Source organism: Pempheris klunzingeri, chromosome 11 (genome assembly GCF_042242105.1).
Source record: "Pempheris klunzingeri isolate RE-2024b chromosome 11, fPemKlu1.hap1, whole genome shotgun sequence".
In the NCBI taxonomy this organism is placed as follows: Eukaryota; Metazoa; Chordata; class Actinopteri; order Acropomatiformes; family Pempheridae; genus Pempheris; species Pempheris klunzingeri.
Genome location: NC_092022.1, coordinates 12,047,909 through 12,067,082, shown reverse-complemented (window position 1 = coordinate 12,067,082; position 19,174 = coordinate 12,047,909). Strand labels below are relative to the sequence as shown.

General features: G+C 45.5%; 1 protein-coding gene across 2 annotated transcripts in view; it reads left to right on the top strand.

The window, feature by feature from the left end:
- Positions 1-18,951, top strand: part of kmt2d (lysine (K)-specific methyltransferase 2D) — a 29,832-nt gene extending 10,881 nt beyond the window's left edge. For both annotated transcript variants that reach the window (XM_070840310.1, XM_070840309.1), the window contains 24 exons: positions 51-1,661; positions 1,747-1,917; positions 2,482-2,621; positions 2,957-4,794; positions 4,887-5,010; positions 5,977-6,058; positions 6,151-6,217; positions 6,338-6,570; positions 6,666-9,626; positions 9,713-9,862; positions 9,942-10,106; positions 10,232-10,379; positions 10,477-10,558; positions 10,656-10,828; positions 11,039-11,163; positions 11,243-11,378; positions 11,630-11,751; positions 12,491-13,862; positions 13,983-14,119; positions 14,520-14,650; positions 15,115-15,400; positions 15,562-15,635; positions 15,730-15,838; positions 15,966-18,951. In XM_070840310.1, the coding sequence (XP_070696411.1) occupies positions 51-1,661; positions 1,747-1,917; positions 2,482-2,621; positions 2,957-4,794; positions 4,887-5,010; positions 5,977-6,058; positions 6,151-6,217; positions 6,338-6,570; positions 6,666-9,626; positions 9,713-9,862; positions 9,942-10,106; positions 10,232-10,379; positions 10,477-10,558; positions 10,656-10,828; positions 11,039-11,163; positions 11,243-11,378; positions 11,630-11,751; positions 12,491-13,862; positions 13,983-14,119; positions 14,520-14,650; positions 15,115-15,400; positions 15,562-15,635; positions 15,730-15,838; positions 15,966-16,058 (10,530 nt within the window). In that variant the 3' untranslated portion in view covers positions 16,059-18,951. The remainder of the gene's footprint in view (positions 1-50; positions 1,662-1,746; positions 1,918-2,481; positions 2,622-2,956; positions 4,795-4,886; positions 5,011-5,976; positions 6,059-6,150; positions 6,218-6,337; positions 6,571-6,665; positions 9,627-9,712; positions 9,863-9,941; positions 10,107-10,231; positions 10,380-10,476; positions 10,559-10,655; positions 10,829-11,038; positions 11,164-11,242; positions 11,379-11,629; positions 11,752-12,490; positions 13,863-13,982; positions 14,120-14,519; positions 14,651-15,114; positions 15,401-15,561; positions 15,636-15,729; positions 15,839-15,965) is intronic.
- The last annotated feature ends 223 nt before the right edge of the window (positions 18,952-19,174 follow it).

Here is a 19,174-nt window from a genome sequence, read left to right as displayed (position 1 = left end):
GACATGGTGCAGATTGTTATTGTTTCCCCTGTACTCTGCTCTTCTTACAGCAGGCAGAGAGTCAGGTCTGCAGGCCAATCAAGACAGAAGGAGGGCGTGTGAAAGGAGAGCGGCCCAGTTTACACCTCCAGATCCCTCCACCTTCAGGCTCTACATCGATCTCTTCCCAGCCCAGCTCTGCAGAAAGCCCATTTCCCTTCCCTCCAGATTCAGGATCATCTTCTGTCTTTTTCTCAGATGGACCTGTTAAGACTCCGGGGTCAGCTGAAATCCAGACAGATCCCTTGGCCAAGCTTCCTCCTCAGTCACCCCATTCTCACTCCCACCCAACCACACCCTTCTCTCATGCTGGGGCTAGCCCCATGCAAGCCTCTTCCTCAGGTTATTCCGCTTCCGGCCCACAGGGTCCTCCTCAGGGACGGCCAGCCAGTCTTAGCCCTTTTGACATGCAACCAGGAACTCCTGGAACCCCCAGACGGGCTCAGCAGGTTGACCCCTACTTCAGATCACAGCTGCAGCAGCAACAGGGTCATCTACCACAGTCACAGCAAGGCTCTCAGGAGTCCCTAGGACCTCCAGAAAGTCCTCATTCTAGAGGTACTGGGCTTGGGGAGTCACCCATCTTCTCGCCACCCCACAATACCCACTATGGAGACCCTTTCAGAACCCAGCAAGGTATGGGACGGCCAGAATATGGTTCATCCCCATCACCCTCTGCAGTGGCTTCCTCACCTGCAAGCACAGGACAGTACAGGGCTGATATGAGTGCACCTTCTCCACGCACCTCAGCAGTTGGAAGGCCTGAACTATCCACTGGCTCCCCTGCTGGGATGCTGGAGTCTGGGAGTGGTTTATTCAAGGCACCTATGACGCCACGAATGCACCAAGGGGAGAGTGGTGCACTTCATCCTGGAGCTTCCCCTAGCCACCACTCTGAAGGCTACAGGCAGTCTCCCTCCCACCCTTTCTCTGACCCCCACACTCAGCCACTAACTCCGAGACCACAGTCAGGTGACAATTGTTCTCTTGGACCACAGAGACACCCTGTAGGTCAGCAGGAACTATGTCCTAGAGTGCCCTCCAGCCCACAGTCCCAGGGCAGCTCTCAGTCTCCCCACACTCCTAGTGGCCTCTCCAATGATGCTTACTCTGTCCAGTCTCCTGCTACCCCTCGTTTCCAATCCCCAGATCCTTGTTCTCAGCCACCTTCAAGGCCACAATCTAGAGAACCTTTTGCTACTATCCACAAACCCCCTCGTCCCTCCTCTGTTGCCCCAGAGGGAACTGCAAGTTATAAAAGCTCACCTCATCCTAACCAGCCACCTCCATCCCATCCCACCAACAGTTCCATAGGGGATCCTCTCTCTGGTAAACCGTCAGCACCTCCTACTTTCAGTCGCAGCCCCAGTACCGGAGGCTTCCAAACAACCCAACAGCAGAGTCAGATGTTACAGGGTCAGCTTCAGCAGCCACAGACTCAGCAGAGTATGGGTGCAGACAGCTTCAGCTCCAGGGCGCCACCTCCTTCTGGATCTCAAGAACTACCAGCTGTCCGCCCTCCAGACGCCCCTCCTCAGCCAGCTGAGATGGCTGACATTTCGGCAGTACAGGACCCAGCATTAGTAGGCCTTAGCCCCTCTGAGCTGGAGAAGCACAGACAGGTATCAAAGTATTGGCCACTAAACAATCATTTTATGCACCTCTCAGGTGTTCTGCTAATTAATGCTTCTTGTGTTTTTTTTTTAGCGCCAGAAACTGAGAGAATTCTTAATCAGACAACAAATGCAGAGGAATTCCATTAGACAAGAGAAGGAGGCTGCTGCTGCTGCTGGCAGTGCATCCCCCGGCTGGTCTGGAGGAGAGATGGGAGCCTTTCAACAAGACAAGGCCCACAGAGCACCACCGCCGTATCCACAGGTACATACCTTGAGCAATATGCCCCAAACCACACAATGAAACATCTTGACAACAGTGCAATTTAGCAGTTACAAAGATGTTTTTGTACGGCCTGGGTAAAATCCCAGCAAGTACCTGCACTGCTAAAAAGTTAATGGGGAAAAAAGAAAACAGAAATGCTGAATTAAAATAACAGATGCACAATTTTATAGCTGAGTGTACATCTATAGCATATGATGTAATAGCCTAATAGAATATAGCTGTCCTTTAGCCTAATGGTTGACTTGTTCATGCTCAATGATAAAGTGAGTGGGGTGACTGTGATTAATATACGACGTACTTTGCCTGCTCCACGGAGTGCTTCGATCTTAAGCTCCTCCTGTGCACATGTCAAAGTCCATGCACAAGACATTGATCGATGGTCAGATAAGCCTTGCATCATGTCTTATTGCCATCAGTGTGCAAATGTGAAGAAAATTGTAAATGCTTTGGAAGAAAGCACTGTATAGACGCAATGATTTACCATTTATTACAAATAAAAGAAATAGTACATTTACCTCTTTTTGCTGTTATGACCTCCTTTAGGATCGTGGTGTTTCTAATGCTGCTGGAGCTCAGGCTTCTGTGGCAGGGAAGATGCCCATGGCTGTTGGAGGCATGGAGGACAAGCTAATTCGCCCACCACCTACAGGAACCCCTGCCATCATGGATCCTAGTGCACTAAGGTAAGCACTTAATTGAAATAGATTCACAATTATTGTGAAATAATAAAACTTTGTTCCCCTATCACAAATCCAAATTATCCTCCACTGTTTTAAAAATAGTAACAAAAAAGAAATGTTTTGGCATCTCATTACAACAGCATGGTTATAGCTAGCATACATGTCCAAATAAAAACATGCCTGAATTGTAATGTTGCTGGAAATGGTCAGAGCAATAATTATTTGGCTCCAAAGAAATAATTGGCAACCTAAGTTAGTCCCACTCTTTACCTTCAGAATTTTGTAATGCTGTTTATAAATTTGTTAAATTTTCCCTTTTCTGCATCTCTGTCCTTCAGGCCACCAGGGCCTACCAGACCTCAGGGCATGTTTGCCCGTCCACCATACCCTCCTCAGTGGCAAGGCCAGGCCCCAGGGCCAAGGAGGTTCCCTCAGCCTGGCATGGAGGCTATGGGCATCAGGCACAATCTCAACCCTGCTGTCAACATCCAAAGTATGGAAGGCATGGGTAACCCTCACAACATGATGCCAGGACATGGCGGAGAGACCATGCAGCCAATGGGTCAGGGGCCCCCACCGCAGTTCATTGAATTGCGACACAACTCACAGAGGCTACCCCTACGACCTCAGTTTATGGCCCGTGGACCCCAGCCCAGACCACGTCTCTTTGTCCCACAGCAAGAGGTGGCTGCACCATATGTCCAGCAGCATCCCATGGCTCAAGCTGGAGGCATTCAAGAGGGGAGCAGCAACTCACAGCTAGGGTTACAGCAGGGTGGACTGTCAGTTTTACTGCCTCAGCAGTCGGCAGGTCCAGTGACACAACAGCCGCACCTGCAGCCCCAGGCAGCTACTCCCACACCACACATTCCTAGCACTGAACAGCATCAGCTTCCACAACAAAGCGTAGTCACAGGGCCCCAGCCTGCAACAGTAGGAAACAGCGATGAACTGCCAGAGCCTGACCTTGAGGGGCTTGGGGATACCACAGGGGATGGAGGTGTGGAGGATGAGGATGATTTAGCTCTGGACTTGGATCCTGACAAAGGAGATGATGACTTGGGCAACCTGGACAACCTTGAAACCAATGATCCACATCTAGATGACTTGCTTAACAGTGATGAGTTTGACCTGCTGGCTTACACTGACCCTGAACTGGACCAAGGAGACCCTAAAGATGTTTTCTCAGACCAGCTTCGGTTAGTGGAAGCAGAAAGTGAAGCACCTTCATCTTCTTCTGGATCTGCACTTGTTAAGGTGGAAGAGAAAGCCAAAGCAGAGCCAGGGCAGAAAGCACTCACAACAGCCCGTGCCACTGCAGGGGGGTCTGCTACCCAACTGCCACCTTCCGCAGAAACTGTTGATATCTCCAAGGTCAAAATAGAGGACAGAGGTCTGACTGCTCAGCTGCAGCCAGGACAGCCTGTGGTGAAAGATGAGATAGGCGAGGCTGTGTCAATGCTTCTTGGTGGAACCACACCATCAGCCAAGCCTGCAAAACCAGAAAACCAGCCGGCTTCACTCAGTTCTGTTCGATTAGGGGGACTTCCATACCCCCTGCCAGGCCAAGCGGATCCATTACCCTTTCCTCCAGCTGCTCCACATGCAGATATTGGTGATGATCCACTGGGGCTGCCTGATGTAGGAGGACAGCACTCCCCTGCGGTAGATTTGGCAAAGGTAGAGAGCTCTTTGGAAGGTGAGCTGCCTCTTCTAATACAGGATTTGTTGGAGCATGAAAAGAAGGAACAACAAAAGCAGCAACAGCAGCAACAGCTCAGTTCCCTCCACCAGGGAGGCATGGCGCCTCATTTCCCTGGCCTCTCAAGTCAACAGCCAAACCCACAGGCACCTGGGCAGATAATGCTGCCACACCACCATCGTCCGCCACCCCAAGGAATGATGGCTCAGCCAGGGATGGTACCCCGTGCGCCGCACATGTTGCAGCAGCAGCAGCAAAGGCTTATGGGAACTGGAATGGCACCTCCACCTCACATGGCCATGGCCCAGCAGCAAGCTATGATGAGGATGGGGCAGCCAGGGATCCATCACAGTCATCAGCAGCAGCAGCAGCAGCAGCAGCAACAGCAGCAGCAGCAGCAGCAGCAGCAGCAGCAGCAGCAGCAGCCAGTGGTTAAACAGTCACCTCTGGCCAACAATTTCTTCCCAGATAAAGGTAAGAACTATGGCTCATCATTGTCATTACTCTGTGTAATGTTGTTGTTTTTATGCTATGTCAACAGATATTGTCTTATTCCTTTATTGTAGATTTAGACAAGTTTGCTACTGATGACATCATGGACCCCATTGCCAAGGCAAAGATGGTGGCACTTAAGGGTATCAAGAGAGTGTTGGCACAGGATCCAATGGTTGTTCCCTCTGGCATTAACAGGTACTTCTTGCCATTTAAACTTATTATGTATTAGTTGAATATTTCTACAAACAAGACCTATATGGAAATTTGAATTTAATTTAAAAATCTGTAGCTTCCTCATCTGTAGGCACATTATTGTACACGCAGTAGCGCATGCATCCCTCTACAGAACCAAAAATAAAAGTGGAAGGATGCCACAAACTGTCTGCAGTGTTTGGACAGAGTAATTATAGTTTTTCCTGCATATGCAATATTTTTATGTAACATTGACAGTAATTGAAGTAGTCTGTCAGCCGGTGAACTCCCCTCAGGAGTTGTTGGGGACCAAACAAATTAGATGTTCATGAATATTGAACGACAAATGTCTAACACCTCTCAACATAAAGTAGGCAAATGCGGGCTTGTGCATCCACTTAAAATCTAGCTCATGTTGATTTGTTTCATTTAGAAATAAATGAATAAATATAGGTTCAGAAGGGTACAGTTCAGGAAATAAAGGTAATTTAGAGCCAGAAAAAAGCCTGTACTGGTGTTTTTTTAAATGATTTTTTAAGCCAAGTAATCCCATCTCGCTTCTCATTCAAATTGACCTCATTACGTACAACCGTGCAATGTATTGTAGTTCAGATATACTTAAGTATGTACAACAGTAAAGGAATGTGTCATCATTCCTACCACCGAGATCAATGCTGAATCTGTCTCCACTTCAGTAATGTGTCAGTTCAACACAAAACCGGGCCCATGCAAGCACTGTTTCAAGTTTGATCTGTTCAGACATACTTTACACCTACTACAAGAACTGCAATGTTGCTGAGGAAGAGTTAAAAATGATTTCAATAAGTGCACATTGTACACTTTTGTTTTCTCAAGGCTGTTCTTTACCTGTCCTCCAAAAGTGGTGCTTAGCATCACAAGAAAGGGAAAATGCATACCCATACAGATCATTGTTCAGTACACTGTTTATAGGTTTTGCTTTCTCTTCAGGCAACAAGTTTCTCTGCTTGCTCAGAGGCTGGCCTCAGCCCCAGGCACAGATCCTGGTCAACTTGCATCTGGCCCTCTGAAGGTATGCTGTATTGCTTGTCAGAGGTGATTGATTTACTTTGATTTTATGTCCTATGTAGCTGATTTATTTAAATTCTTGCTTTTTGTGTTTAGGAGGGAGAAACAAGTGATCCCACCCAGTCAAGACCCAACCCACCCCAGTTTGTACAAGGAATTATCAGTATGTTCTGCCAATACTGTTTGTTTTTTTTTAATGTGTATTTGGCCATTTGGAAAGATGTTATATTGTTTGCCCCATACTCTTTTATTTATGTATTAAATTGTCCTTTTTTTGTTATAGATGATGCCGAACAGCACCAATATGAAGAATGGCTTCTTCACACTCAGCAGTTACTCCAAATGCAGCTGAAATTTTTGGAGGAACAGATTGGAGTTCACCGCAAATCACGCAAGGCACTGTGTGCTAAGCAACGCACTGCTAAGAAAGCTGGCAGGGAGTTTGCTGAGGCAGATGCAGAAAAACTGAAGTTGGTTACAGAAGAGCAGAGCAAAATTCAGAAACAGCTTGACCAGGTATGTAGATATCACTTTCACAAACTTGTCCACAGCGAAGACACTCTGCATCTCGATTTCCATATTCATATCTGTTCATAATTATTCTGCTCTAGGTGCGCAAGCAGCAGAAGGAGCACACAAATCTTATTGCAGAGTACAGAAGCAAGCAGCAGCAACATCAGCAAGGCTCAGGCCTTCTTACCCCTGGTCATTCTGCACAAGGGGGGGTACCTCACATGTTTCCCAAGATGCCTGGCCAGATGGCGATGGGCCAACAGGGACCGCCAGTAATGGGTCAGCATCCTGGCATGATGCCCCAAGGTGGAATGCCTGTCAGAATGCCCCAAGGGCAGCCCTTTATTGGCCCAGCCCAACCCCAGCTTCCTGCAGCTCTTGGAGCTAGTGGTGCAAGAGCCCCAGGTCCTCCCGGGGCTCCAACAGGATTTTTCCCACAGGGGCCTGGAATGCAAGGTGCAGACCCCAGGCTCCTCCAAGAAAGACAACTTCAGCATAGAATGCAGATAGCAAAGCTCCAGCAGCAGCAGCAACAACAACAACAACAGCAGGTGATGATGGGCCAGCAACAGATGCCACACCTAAATCAACAATCGGGCTTAATTGCCCAACAACAGTCCGGTATGATGGCGAACCCACTTATAGCCCAACAACAAGCAAATACACAACAGGGAATGTTAGCCAACCAGGCCAATCAACAGAGCATGGTGCAGGGTCCGCAAGGAATGGTTGGAGGCCAGTCTGTGGGCCCAGTGCCACAGAACCTTGCAGGAAGCCAGCCTATCAACCATGCTCAAGCCATGATGACAACTCAACCAGGGATTATGGGGAACCAGCCAGTTGCACCATCCCAGCAACACAGACCTCAGCTGATTATGGGTCAGCAGGGAATGGTTGGATCTCCAGGCCATCCTGGCCTCAGGGGTCCCCAGGTCCAATTAACTCCACAGCAACAGAACATTTTGGCCCAACGAATGATTGCATCTCAGCAGCAGCAGAATGTTACAAAGAATTTGGCCCACCTTCAGCAGCAGCAGATGGCCCAACAAAGACAACCATCACAGTTGATCAGTCAGTCCAGCCAAGAGCAAGGAGGTCTCTCTCAGCCCTCTACCCCACAAATGAGGTCTTCTCCTTCAGCAGGAAGTATCACACCACAGGGAGCTACAGACAGCCTTAACTCAGGCCCCAAAGAGGGTGGAATCCTCAGCTCTGATTCAAGAACGCCACCACAGCAGAGTGGACCCTCCACTCCTAATCAGTTGTCCCAACTAGGCTCTGCTAATGATCATCAAACTGACATGGGTAGACAGCAGTTACAACAGCAGCAGCAAAATCAAAACCAGGTTTATATGGCCCAGCAGCAGCAGTCAAATCCTCCCTCGTTACCTGAGCAGCAAACAGGTTTGATTGGAAATCAACAAACTACCATGCTGCAGCAGCAACAACCTCCACTGACTCTCCAGAGACAAGTTTCCCTCAGTGTTGACAAGCACAGTTTGACTACTGTTAATGAGGAAGGAAAACAAATTGATTTCTTAGCTCAGCAGCAACAACAGCAAACAGTTCAAAATGCCATGCAGCAGTCACAAGATCCCAGCATCCAGCAACAGATCATGGGCCAGAACCATCCTGGCCAGCCACAGCCTGTTGTGATGGGTCATAGTCCACAACAGCAGGCCCTAATGGCCCAGCAGCAAAAACAGGCCATGATGGGGATGATGAGAGCCCAGCAACAAGGCATGATGGCACAGAGGCCTGCGCTTCCACCTGGACAGATCCGCACCCCTATCAACATCCAGGCTATTATTGCTCAGAATCCTCAGCTCCGTAGTCTTCCCCCAAACCAGCAGATACAGCACATCCAGGCCATGATTGCCCAGAGGCAGCTCCAACAAGGACAGATGCTGCGAATGTCAATGGGTCAAGGCCAGCAAAGTCAGTTGAGGTCTCACATACCACCAGGACAGGGGCCTCAGGTTGGCCAGCAAATGCCAGGGATGGAAGGCCAACAAATGCCATATGGAGCCATGGGGAAGCCGGGAGCAGTGGGCACTCAGCAACAGTCAGGCATATTAGGCCAACAACCTGGTGGTGTTCCTCAGATGCAGCAGGGGATGATGGTTCCTGGACAACAACAGCCACAAGTAGGGGATATGATGCAACATATGATGAGAGGTCAGGTACCAGTGCCACCCTCGCCCATGGACCAGGGCCGCATGGTAAGGCCAACATCTCCACGTCAGCCATTGGCCAACTCTCCTGGGGATCCACAGCGGCACGCATATAATCAGGCTATGGGGATGCGTCCACCCACTCCCAATCAGAACCAACAAGCGCTAATGGTAGCTGCAGCAGGCCGCATGCAGGGTTCTCCATCTCATGCATATTCTCCACGAGGTCCCTTTGGCATGAGCCCAGCCCACCCAGCCTCACCCCATTCATCCCATGTCTCCTCACCCTCTATAGCTGACAGTAGAGCCGGAAGGGGAAGTCCATACAGCCAAATCAAGGCATCTCCACTCAGGTCACCTGGAGCCAAGAGTCCACTTGATTGTCCAGGAATGAAAGTAGAAACTCAGACATCAGGTAGTGAAGTATCTCATACAACCTCAGTTATCCCCAATGGACCCCAGAAAGGCATGAATGTTCAGCAGGTCGCAGAGAGCCATGTTCCTCACACACAGCATGGCTCTATAGGAGGGGAGCTGTGCAAGGCAACCCTACAGAACATTAAACAGGAACCAAGAGAGGTTCAGTGTGATGGTTCGGCAGAGGCTCAGCATGGGGCTATAAAGCGAGAAGCATCAGTTGAGACAGTTCCTTCTGGTAACAACACAAGCTTTATTAATGCTGGAAACATGGCTGGAGACGCTGGGGCTCAAGGGCCTAGATCTGAGACTGGACAGCAACTACTACAGAAACTCCTAAGAACCAAGAACCTTCAGCTTGGTGCTCAGAGGCCTTCTGAAGGCATCCACAATGAGATCAACGGCCACATCAACAGCAAACTAGCAATGCTGGAGCAAAAACTTCAAGGGACTCCACGTAATATGGAGGTATGTTCTAGTTGGTGCATTCATTCCTTTTGACCTCATCGTGTTGTTTGTAGGGAACTTCTCACTCATTTTCTTGACCCTTACAGGATTTACAGTCTATAACAAAAAGGGCTCCTGTACAAAAGCCAAAACGGGCTAATAAAGCAACTGGAGACCGAGGGCCTAATGCACGGAAGAAGAATAAGAAGGAAGAAGTTGGAAAAAGTGCTGAAGCCCTGATAAAGCAACTCAAACAGGTAAAAGGATGACTTTTTCTTTTTTTCTTTTTAAGAGTGGTTCCTTTATCATGTAGACTAACGGACATATACCCTCCAGGGTCTCTCCCTGCTGCCCCTGATGGAGCCATCAATCACTGCCAGTCTGGATCTTTTTGCCCCTTTTGGAAGCAGCCCAGCCAATGGCAAAGCCCAGCTCAAAGGATCCTTTGGAAATGCAGTGCTGGACAATACGCCAGACTACTATTCTCAATTACTTACTAAGGTATCACTAAGCTGCAACATTTAACAGTTTCTAAGTTTTGCAGGCTGTGACAACATTTGGTTGTCCATTAATGCTACTTGACTAACAAAGTTGTTTCATGAGGACATTGTTTTGTGCCTTTACAGAGTAACCTCAGCAACCCACCAACACCCCCATCCTCCCTGCCACCTACTCCTCCGCCTTCAGTACAGCACAAGCTACAGAATGGAGTGACTCCAGGGGAGGAGCTTTCTGAGGGTCAGAAGGACACAGAGCCAGCAGAAGAACCAATGGGTAAACAATGGGGGATTTGGCAACTTTTTCATGAATATTTTATCTGCAGTTGTACAGTAAATGGGTTCTGAATACTAAGTTATACATTTCCCTTTAGATTCTGTTACAGAGGAGGTGAAGAGTGTTGACATTCTAGCAGCTCTCCCCACCCCACCACATAACCAGAATGAGGACATCAGGTACAATAGGACAATTCTCCTATTAGTTATTTGTTAACCAGCATATATGTATTTTGTTGCTGAATGGCTATAAATGTAGGAAATATCTTTTTAACAGGATGGAGAGTGATGACGAGGATGCCCCCGAAAGCATCATCCCGGCATCATCCCCTGAGAGCACCGTAGGCGATGAAACACCACGTTTCCCTCATCTACGGGAGCCTAAAGAGGAGGAGACAGAAAGAGCAATATCCCCCATCATCCCTCTCATACCTCGCACTGCCATCCCAGGTATTATGCAACATTTGAAAGACAACATCAACATGGGTGATGTACTGTATATATATATGTGTGTACATTTCCTGGTGAAATCAATCCTGAGTGTGTTGCATTCTTGTATTGCTTCGTTTAGTTTTAAGTCTGATTTTATTATACCATTAAAACCATTTATATTGCTAAAATGCAAACTGCTAAAAGATTAATTTACATTTTCTTTTTTAGCATTCCCAGAAAACAAACCGTTTGAAGCAGATGATGGCAAGGTAGTTTCCACATCGAACCACTGGGACAAGGCCAAAGGCAACGAAGTGTCTGTTACCTTCACATTGTCCTCTGCTGCAGCCAAGGTATGACGCCGTGATGTCATTGCACCCTGTTTAAACTTTCTTGATCTTACTGCATAGTTAACAAGAACTTTTTCCCCAGAAACTGAACCATGTGATGATGGCCATGGCTCAGCTGCTTAACATCAGGATGCCAGGTTCTTATGAGGTGACTTTCCCTCCCCAAAACCCTGACATGCCTGGAGGGGATGGGTCTGGAAAAGGACCGGGCCAGTCAGGTATGCATTTAGAGATTGTTTGTTTGGATTGTCCTCTTGTCTCATTGGGTTTGAATGATCATGACAGTAGGGAGCAAGTCTGTCTGAAGACATTTTTCATATTACCCTGCCACACCAAGTCACGAGACAAATATCCTGAACCATTTGCTTGTAATTTAGAATATTTATTAAAGGAAACATCTTTTGCATGTAGCTTTTACATTCATTGAATTGTAAATCAAGACTAACATTACAGTGGCCATGTTTTCCAGGGGTTTTGTGTACAAAGGAGAGTCCTTCACCCAGCCAGGATGAGTGGCTAAGGCAATTTGATGTGTCTCTACCGGGCTGTACATTGAAGAAACAAGTGGACATTCTGTCACTTATTAAACAGGTCAGTCATTACAGGTCTCTTGACAACTGTGTTTATAATCCACAGCATACGATTAAAGAAAAATATAAATTTTTCACAGTGAAAACTGCTTATAGTAATCATCTCTGTCTGGGTCGACTTGATCATTAGAAATGTCATAACCAAATTTATTTTCTTTTTCCTCATGTCGATGCCATGTAATTGACATTTGTATATTTATTACATGACTATAAAGTAATGAAATGGACATGAGAGTTGACAAATGGCCCCAGAGGGTAAAACGACACAACACTGGACAGCTGTTAAAAGCTTAATGGACTTTTTGATGGTCTACCAGCCCACTTGGATTTTTCCAGGTCTGCCAATATGGTAGCCTTAGGAACACCAAGCTTTGCTGCTGCATCTCTTTGGCTCTTTGTTTGACAGTTAAACTGTTTCCTATTGAGATAAGAAGACTTTCTTTTTCCTGTCATGGTATCAATGTGCACACTGCACCAGCCTCAGGTAGCCAGCCGGAGGCAGATGCATTACCACCAGGCAAAGTATCGTGAGAATATAGAAAAAATTAATTACTGTAGTTTTAAATTATTTATCCATATGTTGTAAGTATGAAAGGACCCAAAATGAACATTGTAAGTGGACGACTTGATTACTATAAGCAAATTATGTAAACAGCTCTTTGACTGTAACTGATCACTATAATCAGTTTGCGCTGTATCTATTGAAAGCTGTCGATTTCACATGTGCATTTTTCTCTCAGGAATTCCCTGATAAAGAAGACAAACCAGTCCAGCACTGTTACACAACCAATGTCAGTGACTTGGATGTGCGCCACCTTCCTAGTATACCAGTGGAGGAATCTCCTCCCCCATCACCATCCCCTCCACATCCTCCGCCATCTGACCCAGTTCCAACAAGTGAAGCTGAACCTTCCAAAAAATCGGCTTCTCCCTCCCCTTCTCCCTCCAGTCCCACCAATGTCCAGATCAAGTCTGAGCCTGAACACGATGTTGGTCCTACTATTGATGCTGCTCAACCAACTGATGTCACAGAGTCTGAAGCTGCTGCTCCAGAGTCACTCACAGCTCCAGCGACTGCCTCCGCAGTTCCAGATCCAGCTGTTCCTACTGAGGATCATTCAGGTCCTGCTGTTAAAGAGGAGCCATTGTCCGCTGATCCATGTCAACCTCCTGAAGATTCACCCAGCAACATGGAGTCTTCCCCTAAGGCTGTCAAGCAGCGCAGACCTCTCTCCCCTGATGAGGAGGTGGTACATCCCAAAGTTAAAAAATGGAAGGGGATTCGCTGGAAGCGTCTTCAGATTGTCATCTCAATACGTAAAGGTGGTTCTAAGAAAGAGAGCAGCCGTGAGGTGTCTGAGCTAATGGAACGCCTGCGCATCACTCTTAGACCAGACAAGCTGCCGCGGGACAAACGTAAATGCTGCTTCTGCCATGAGGAGGGCGATGGAGCCACAGATGGGCCCGCCCGGTTGCTTAACATTGATGTGGACCTGTGGGTGCACCTCAACTGTGCCTTGTGGTCCACAGAGGTGTATGAGACACAGGGAGGTGCCCTTATTAATGTGGAGGTAGCTCTGCGTCGCGGATTGCGGACTCTTTGCGCATACTGCCAGAAAACTGGGGCCACCAACAGCTGCAACAGAATGCGCTGCCCGAATGTCTACCACTTCGCCTGTGCCATCCGGGCACGCTGCATGTTCTTCAAGGACAAAACCATGTTGTGCACCCAGCATAAGCTGAAGGGCCCTAGTGAAGATGAACTCGATGCATTCGCTGTTTTACGGCGTGTCTACATTGAGCGCGATGAAGTGAAGCAGATTGCCAGCATCTTACAGCGAGGTGACCGTATCCACCTGTTCCGTGTTGGCGGTCTCATCTTTCATGCTGTTGGTCAGTTGCTACCCTCCCAGATGGCCAACTTCCACTCATCCACTGCCATCTTCCCTGTCGGCTATGAGGCCACACGCATCTACTGGAGCACACGTCTGCCCAACAAGCGCTGTCGCTACCGCTGCCGCATCAGCGAGGATGAGGGTCGCCCCCTTTTTGAGGTCCGTGTTCTGGAGCATGGCATGGAGGATTTGCATTACCGTGACACTTCTCCAGAGGGTAAGATCTTATACACTGCTCCTATTTTATGTTGCATAGTATCTCATAGTGTTGAACTTTTCCACTTGAAGTGATTCTGTTGGCCAGTGAGTGTATTTAATTCACCATCCTTGCCTTTAGGGATCTGGGAGCGGGTGGTTAAGGAGGTGGCTAAACTACGAGAGGAATCATCCATGTTGAAGCTGTTTACTGAACATGTCAAAGGAGAAGAGATGTATGGCCTCACAGTTCATGCTGTCATGCGTATCACTGAGTCGGTAAGAACATGCAGCAGGAAAAAGTATCACTTTGTCTCATTTAATTTAGTCTTTGTTTCTCAGATAGACTTAAAGCCTTTTGCAAGCCAATATCCACACATAGTATAGCGTGATATGTCCTTTGGATAGACTTTCAAATTAGTCAATGGATAGTTTCAGTGATAACAAAAGTGGTCAAATTTGATTTTTAAATTGAAGTAAATCTGGTACATTTTTGGAAACCAGCAAAAGTCACTTGTAGACTAAAGTAAACATCGCAAGCAGACGTGACATTATACAGAATGAAGCCCAGTTGTTGAGATTTGTGCATTACAGGGCCTCACAAGTCTGCTATGATAAGAGTACTACTGTTGATTGAGTCCATGCTCAACATAATTTGTATTGCTTTGTTGTGTTTTAGTTACCTGGAGTGGAGAACTGCCAGAACTACCAGTTCAGATATGGCCGTCACCCTCTGATGGAGCTCCCTCTTATGATCAATCCCACTGGCTGCGCTCGCTCTGAGCCCAAGGTCCCGACGCAATGCAAGAGGTAAAGCAGCATCATTTTACCAGTATGCCATAAGAAGCTGGACCCAACAGTAACAGCCAACATTTTCTGGGAGGCACATCATCAAGCAGATGGTTCTAAAATCGAAGAGGCTTGTTGGTTTAATATGAATACTTCTGTACAGTAATTCAGCATTTTTATCAGTGAAGCATAACAATAAAGCAGTATAATGAAAATATTTATTTGAGTAATTATTAAGTTTGTCCTCCACCTGGTAACATGTTCTTTATGGTTGATAAAAAATAAAAAGTGCGGATTTGCTCAGATCAAATAGCATGCAGTGATTTTTATTTAATTCTATAATATGTTACTTAACCAAATATTCAGTGCTATTTTGAGGAAAGGGCAGCTTTTTAAACAAATTCTTTAATGCACAGTTGTTGTAGACATCTTATACCAATGTATCTTAAAAATGCATGCACACATCATCTTTTGTTTGTCTCAAGGCCTCACACACTAAACAGCACCAGCGTGTCAAAGGCCTACCAGAGTACCTTCACCGGAGAGCTCAATACACCATACAGCAAGCAGTTCGTCCACTCCAAATCGTCCCAGTATCGGCGCCTAAAGACAGAGTGGAAGAATAACGTGTATCTGGCACGATCCCGCATTCAGGGCCTGGGTCTGTACGCCGCCAAGGATCTGGAGAAGCACACCATGGTCATCGAGTACATTGGTACCGTCATACGCAACGAGGTGGCCAATCGCCGTGAGAAGATCTACGAGTCGCAGGTACACCGATTAAACCCTGGCGTGTGAATGACAAGTACACAAAATGCATGGCTACGAATAGTCTTAAGCTGGACAACACTTCAGAACATATAGGTCTATAAGAAATGAAAATTCTGAACAGAAAAATGTAATGTTCAACCTTTCCTGTTGCTCTGACTTAGAACCGTGGGATCTACATGTTCCGCATCAACAATGAGCAGGTGATTGATGCCACTCTGACTGGTGGCCCAGCTCGGTAAGTCTTGATTGGTTCCCTCATTGTAAAACTCTGAGCGTAGTGTTTTGGTGTTTTTTGTTTTTGTTAACTGACCTTTTTTTCTCCTCTCCAGCTACGTCAACCACTCCTGTGCCCCCAACTGTGTTGCAGAGGTTGTAACATTTGACAAAGAAGACAAGATCATCATCATTTCCAGCCGAAGGATCCCCAAGGGAGAAGAGGTACGGGACAATAGAAAACTGGCCACTCCCCTCTCCTACATACCCCTAATTCACCACCTTTTGTGTGTTTTTGAAGTTCATCTTAAAATCTGAGCAGCCGCTAACTGTCTCCGCCTCTTTGTTCCAGCTGACCTACGACTACCAGTTTGATTTCGAGGACGATCAGCACAAGATCCCTTGCCACTGCGGAGCCTGGAATTGCCGAAAGTGGATGAACTAACCAGAAGAAAGAAAAGTGGAGAATTCCCCTCTCACTGGTGCCAGAACACTCCTGCGCCAAAGCCTTTGAATCCTACATAGCCAGTGCATAAGCTGTTCTGAAAGATGTGGAGGCGGGCAGGCTTTCCGTTATTGAAAGACTAAAGCGTTGACACCTGTAGCCAAAGGTTTGAAAAGCATTAATCAATAAAAGCAACCGACCACCTCCGTCAACAGCAGCTTGACGGTGGGACTAACTTTCATGTTTGGACTAGTGACTCACCCTCTCCTCAGCCAAAACCCTTTTCCCCCCCTCAACTGTTCTCAATAAGCTGACAGTGGCTGGAAAACAATCCTCAACATCAACCAAATGATTCTGACCCTCCGGTATCAATACTCGTAGTGCAGAGCTCACCTGGAGCTTCGACAAAAAGCCATTTTAAAATACTAAGAATGAACTAATGATGCATTTTTATGTTTTAAGTCGGACCTATTTCCTTTCCCACCCGACCACACCTCCCCCTCACCTCCCAGAAAAGGCACTTTCCCCATCAAGTCATCAATGAAGACAACACGGATATTTGGCTAGCTAGACAATCTTGATGTGGCTCTGCGTAAGAACTACATATGATCGATGGAGAGAAAAGAAAAAAAAAAAAAAAGATGTAAGTTAATATAAAATTTGAGATGTTATTGATCTGTGGCTCCAGAGGCACCAGAAGTTCTGACTGTGTGGAGTCCCAAGGTGGGTTAGTTGGACCCAGTCTACCTCATTGATTTAGCGGGAAGTGACTGCTTTGTATAAAAACTGTTAACTGCTACTGTGGAACGGGGGGAAAGGGGGAATGTTTTTATGGGCTTAGCCTTCTCGGACAAGCAGGGAATCTTAAGCAGCAGGTTTGCTCTATCTACTCTATGCTGATGATGATTTACAATAATGAGCCAACATAATTATTATTCATGAATTGTTTATACAGAGGAAATATATGACCGTTTTGATAAGATATTGCATTAAAATCACAATCAGAAGCTTAGCGGGTGTCCTGTATGCCACCAAATCATCCTGGATATTAATGTAGCTTTTTTTTTTTTTAATTTTTATTTATGCGTCTCAAAACCATGTTATTAGCTGCGTGAAAGCACATTAACATCCACATTTTGAGTTGCTTGAAGGTGGTAATGGTGCGAGTGAATGGCTCTAGCGTCGCAGGGCACTTCGGTCTTTGAAGAAGACTACAGAGTCCAAAACTAAACCAAGTACACATTTGCTTGTTGCTTCATACATTGAAGTTCCACTCGCTGAAAACCAGCCGGTGGATGCATGACTACTGTCCCATGAAATGCTTTTTTTAATTCCCTGACAGCTCAATCTTTTCACAACTCGACCTTAAACTTTGAATCATGCCTCTTCCTCTCTGTATTATTTAGTGGACTGTTGTTAAAACTTTACTGTACTAAGTCTTCCTCTGCCTGAGTACAGCCTGCAGTGTTTCTACTTCCCCTGTAGTGTGCTTTTCTAGTGCTGGTACTGTCCTCACAAGGCTGAACTGACGGCAGGGAAAGACTTATTGGAAAAAAGGGCATTTGTTTTCATTTCTATGTAAGATGAATGAAAAAAGTCTTTAAAGGGAGCTTTACTAAAACTCCACCTTCCCATACTACTTTTTCCTCCTTCCCCTAACCTAAGACCTCACATGATTTAAAAATGCAAAGTTGTACAAACTGTATATATAGTATATGCATTAGGGGACAGCAACTCTTTATCCAGCCCCTTTGTAATCAATAAAGTCAAAAGTGTAGAGAAATAAAATTGAAAAAAAAAAATCAACCACTGGATATCATTTTAACAAAGATAAAGCTGTATATAAATATAAATATATGTAAAATGGCAAACTAATATCTTTATGTATATGAACCAGAGTGTTTTGCATTTACCTGTTTTTTCTATTAGTGTTTTTGCTATAAGCTCTCAGAGACAAGTTTGTTAAAATAGGTATGAGAAAATGTCTGGTCTTCTCCAATCAATCGCGAGGAGAAACCGGCGTGATTACAAAACTGTTTGGATTCATGCGGAGGGTCGTTTAATTAGACATGAAAATCACTTCTTGCGTACAACAGTACAACGGTGCATAGCATTTGTATTTATGTAATATTCGTGTTTTTTTTGTTTTTTTTTCTTTTTATTTATGCTACTGCTTGTTGATGATTACCAAAACCTGTCCCTTAATCGGTCACAATTGGATTAATATACTCTTGAATGGAAAATCTTGAACTCCCTAGAATATTGTTAGTGTTTTGCTTTTTTATATCTTCCCTATAGAAGTGAATGTGTTGGTAAACCTTGTGAAATGGTTACTTGGCCTAATGTATGTTATGATGTAATACTCAAAGTTAATCCCATACTTAACCTGGTAATGAATTGCACTCTCATAGTATAACGGAGAAAACTTCTCTAAAGTGGTAGATATTGATCAAGTATCCGAAGCAGTGATATATATATTTTTTGGTATGTTTCTATTTCAAGGGAAGACCATGACGAGACATTATGCCGCTCACTGGATTTTAGCCTGAATAATTTTTAACTTCTCTGAATCTTAATTTAAGTTCTCTGCATATCTTATAATTTAATAAAGTTTGCTCAAATTGAAGGTTTTTTTTAACCTCACCTACTTTTTAAAAAGATGTTGCATCTGTACAGCAGAGATACTTTTAGGGAATATGAATAAATATAATGATCATTTTTATTGTATGTGGCATGTTTTGTATGGATATTATTTTGAATTGTACATATTTTTTTCAGGACGCCAGAGGTTGCATCTCTTTATATACAGCTTTCCCACTCCCTCTCCCCTTCATCTTATTTCTTTGTCTGCTTTTGTTTCTTGTAAAGAAAAATAAAAATGCATTTTAAATAACTGCTCCCCTTTTTTTTCCCCCTTCAATCAAACCTCAAGCAGCATCAACACAAACTGCAATTGAACAAACCTTTTTGATTTCAAGAATTCAGACTGCTGATGTCTCACTAACTCCAGGTAAACTTTGGAAGATTCAATTCAATTTATTTGTATAGCCCAATATCACAACAGAGTTGTCTCACAGTGCTTTATAAAGTTCACTGAAATTTTCACTGACCCTTTA